Source organism: Triticum dicoccoides, chromosome 2A (assembly GCF_002162155.2).
Source record: "Triticum dicoccoides isolate Atlit2015 ecotype Zavitan chromosome 2A, WEW_v2.0, whole genome shotgun sequence".
Taxonomy (NCBI): Eukaryota; Viridiplantae; Streptophyta; class Magnoliopsida; order Poales; family Poaceae; genus Triticum; species Triticum dicoccoides.
Genome location: NC_041382.1, coordinates 267,463,156 through 267,466,450, shown reverse-complemented (window position 1 = coordinate 267,466,450; position 3,295 = coordinate 267,463,156). Strand labels below are relative to the sequence as shown.

The 3,295-nt window shown below is 40.4% G+C and overlaps 1 protein-coding gene across 2 annotated transcripts in view; it reads right to left on the bottom strand.

Moving 5' to 3' along the window:
* Positions 1–592: 592 nt before the first annotated feature.
* LOC119354387 (WD40 repeat-containing protein HOS15-like) overlaps positions 593–3,295 on the bottom strand; it is a 21,589-nt gene continuing 18,886 nt past the window's right edge. For both annotated transcript variants that reach the window (XM_037621119.1, XM_037621120.1), the window contains exons 11-14: positions 2,416–2,469; positions 2,257–2,330; positions 1,294–1,368; positions 593–1,206 (exon numbers count right to left, since the gene is read on the bottom strand). In XM_037621119.1, coding sequence (XP_037477016.1) covers positions 987–1,206; positions 1,294–1,368; positions 2,257–2,330; positions 2,416–2,469 — 423 coding nt within the window. In that variant the 3' untranslated portion in view covers positions 593–986. The remainder of the gene's footprint in view (positions 1,207–1,293; positions 1,369–2,256; positions 2,331–2,415; positions 2,470–3,295) is intronic.

Below are 3,295 nucleotides of genomic sequence, written 5' to 3'. Positions count from 1 at the left end.
TTTGGGAGGTCTGTGGCAAAGAGGTTGGTGTTGGGGCGCAGCTGCAGGATAGCTCCCCCAAGGTCGACACGACATCCCCGTTCGTCTGAACGTAAACTCGGAAGAAGTACCAGAACAACTCAAAGTGAGGAACCATTCCGAGGAAACATTCACAGAAAGTAATGAAATTGGCTATGTGAAGGACTCCGTTAGGCGGAATATGATGCAGTTGGTAGCCATGGAAGCGGAGCAGCCCACGCACGAAACTGTGGAGGGGGAAGCCGAACCCCGGCAACGGGCAGGTCCTGCTGGGGGCACAAGCTCTTCCCTCGCTCTGGTCTTGGCCATACCGGCAACGTGGAACCCAGCAAGGACTGGGCGGGCAAACGACGAAGGACTAGCAGCGAACGAGGAGCAAAGCTAATAGCAAATTTCTTTGATTTGGCTTCTCACATGAATCTCAAAGATAGTGTCAACATTGATGAAACAGGCTATATACATTATCATAGTAACTAATTTCTATGAAAAGGATTTACATATTTACTGCGATGGGCTTTGAAAGAATGAAGACTGATTTAGATCCTCTAAAAGCACAGAAAGTATGCTTTTGAGCTGTTTCTCCACCCACCTCTGAACTGTTTCAATTACTTGTATGATCAGATTCCTACAAATATTCATGTAAAATACATCCTGACAAGACATTATCATTAATATCTATATGTTCCAATAAACTTGTAGCCATCTTAATCTATATCACCTAAGTCAAATGATTTGATTGCACCACAATATCTCCATACTACAACACCAACACAGTAACATCATCATGTCAACGCGCCGTACATGCTCTTTTGTGAGGCTTGTGCCCTACAAGGTACTACGGTCAGGTCCTACTGTACATCAGCTGGGAAGCTAAATCCAAAACCTAGAGTAGACTAACAATTTCCCAACAATGGGAAGAACATATATTCTAGCCTTGTAGCTTGATACATGTACATCTTCTGCTGAAACTACATCCTGAAATCCATGACGCAGACAGTATTGTTGGAGAAGCAAGCTGCTATCTTGCTGCCTTCTTTGTTCCAGCACACTTCAAAAATGCCACCGCTCCCTCTGAAGGTCTTCAGGATCCTGCCTTCTTTGACGGACCATATATGTAGGCTTTGATCCAGCGACCCACTAGCCAGGTACTCGCCATCAGGGCTAAAGGCCACAGAATAAACTGGCTGCCTGTAATCATTTGTAAATTGACAAGAATTTAGCATTCTATGTGTGACACAGTAACTCACGATAATTTTCTTCCCTTAGTATCAGTACCTATGGCCAGCCAAGCTGTACAGAAGGTGTCCTTGCTCAACTTCCCATAGCTTGATAGATGAATCAAACGATGCACTGCATATAAAACAAAATAGTCCATCATTACTGATAAACACAAGCAACCTGCTGGGGTAGCAAAATTGTCCTCAGAAGCAAGGAACCTAATGCGGATACCTAATTCTGCTAGTTTACCAACTATCTTGTACACAAGGGATAAACAACGCTATCAAACCGAGACTGAAACCACTGAATGGTGAACTAGGAGTTTGTACCGAAATAAACATTGACCAAGAACTTGCCTACAACACGAGTTGACGCTGAAATAATATCATCTTGGACTATAAACATGTTCCGTACAAATCATGATTTGGCATGAGCTAATTTGTTACCGCTGGCTATCCACTTACAAGATGATATGTTCTCGCTGAAGCGAGGCCTAGTGTGCCATATCATACAAAGGAAGCATTAATACTAGATTACAGTAGACGCTGAGAACAACTAATCACCCAACACATTACCCATCGATAATTTCCAAAATTGTAGTGGATATCATTGCAGGTAAGAGAGAGCGAACTTACTGAACAACCACTTTGCAATGTACTGCAACTATCAAGTTTCCTACGATATACTACCTCTGTTCCAAAATACATGATGTCCCAGAAAATGTTCAGTCAAACTTTACAATATTTGACCACTGATTAATAGACTAAATGAATTTGTTAGACAGAATTGTAACACGAGATTTTTCATTAAAAATATTTTTACAATGTTTAATTTTATTATTACTAATTCATGCAGGATTAACTGGTCAAGGTTACTCACTGAAGGCTGCACATAATTCAAACGTCAGGAATACATGTTAGAACAGGTCGGTCAGTTGACCCAACAACAGTGAACTGTCAGAAATGAAAATACAAAGGCATTATTTGTCTTTAAAGGCTCTGAGCTAATGCCAAATTATACCTTGCCAAAAGCAGCTGTTGATTGGGATTATTTGTTCCTGGACCTGTGGGGCTCCATCTAATAGTGTATATTTCCTGCAAAAAGACAGTTGAGCAGATAAGAGGAGACAGTTTTAGAAAACTCAAGGGATCAAGCAAGGATAACGATTATTTGACAAACCTTGGTATGCTCTTTAAAATCATATACACATTTGTCCTGCTTCACACTCCATATCTGACAAAGGAAAAAGAAAAAGGAACACTTCATTACGAAAAAAAGACAAAGCACCTCCGCACGGTCAGCTTCTGTGAAGTGTGAACAAATATAGCAACTTGAGCCACACAAAAAGCATGTCCACTACTGTGAATCCATATGGTTACATAAACCACCTATAATTACAATGAGAAATGTATACTGAATTACGGCGAGACATCTGGTGCAAAAGCACAACTCAATGCATAATGCGAACTTCCGATTCGGGCATTATTTTCTCTGCCATCCTGGCGCCTGTCATTTATGACTGTATGGCCCTATAATTTTGAACTTTCAGACTCAAATTATGTTTCTCATTTCTTGCCTGTTATTGTGGAGCGATTATAACTTGATATTTTAAAACTGTAAGTAGATAGAATCATTTGAGACATCAGCAACAGAAAATAAGAATTATTTAGGTTAACTAACAAAATATTCTGTACTGGTAAACCAGGTTGTGTTTTTTCATTAGACACGTTGTACAACTGGTGCCATGTATATACTGAGAAAATGCTTAGCTTTACTCGGCAAAAACCATATAATCACAACAGGCCATCAAATTACAACTTTAGAGAGTGAAATACACCTACAACCATTAAACTAGCGGTACAATTTGGTCCCTTAACCCGGAAAATGCTCACCTGGGTCAACAAACTTATTTATGTGCTGCGCTGCACATATGGTCCTACTCCCTCCATATCTTCGTATATTAGTTTTATCTAAAGTCAAAACTTCATAAAGTTTGACCAATTTTATATCCCCCGCTGACATGGCATGTACCTGGCAGCCTGGTCCACTAAAACTAGAC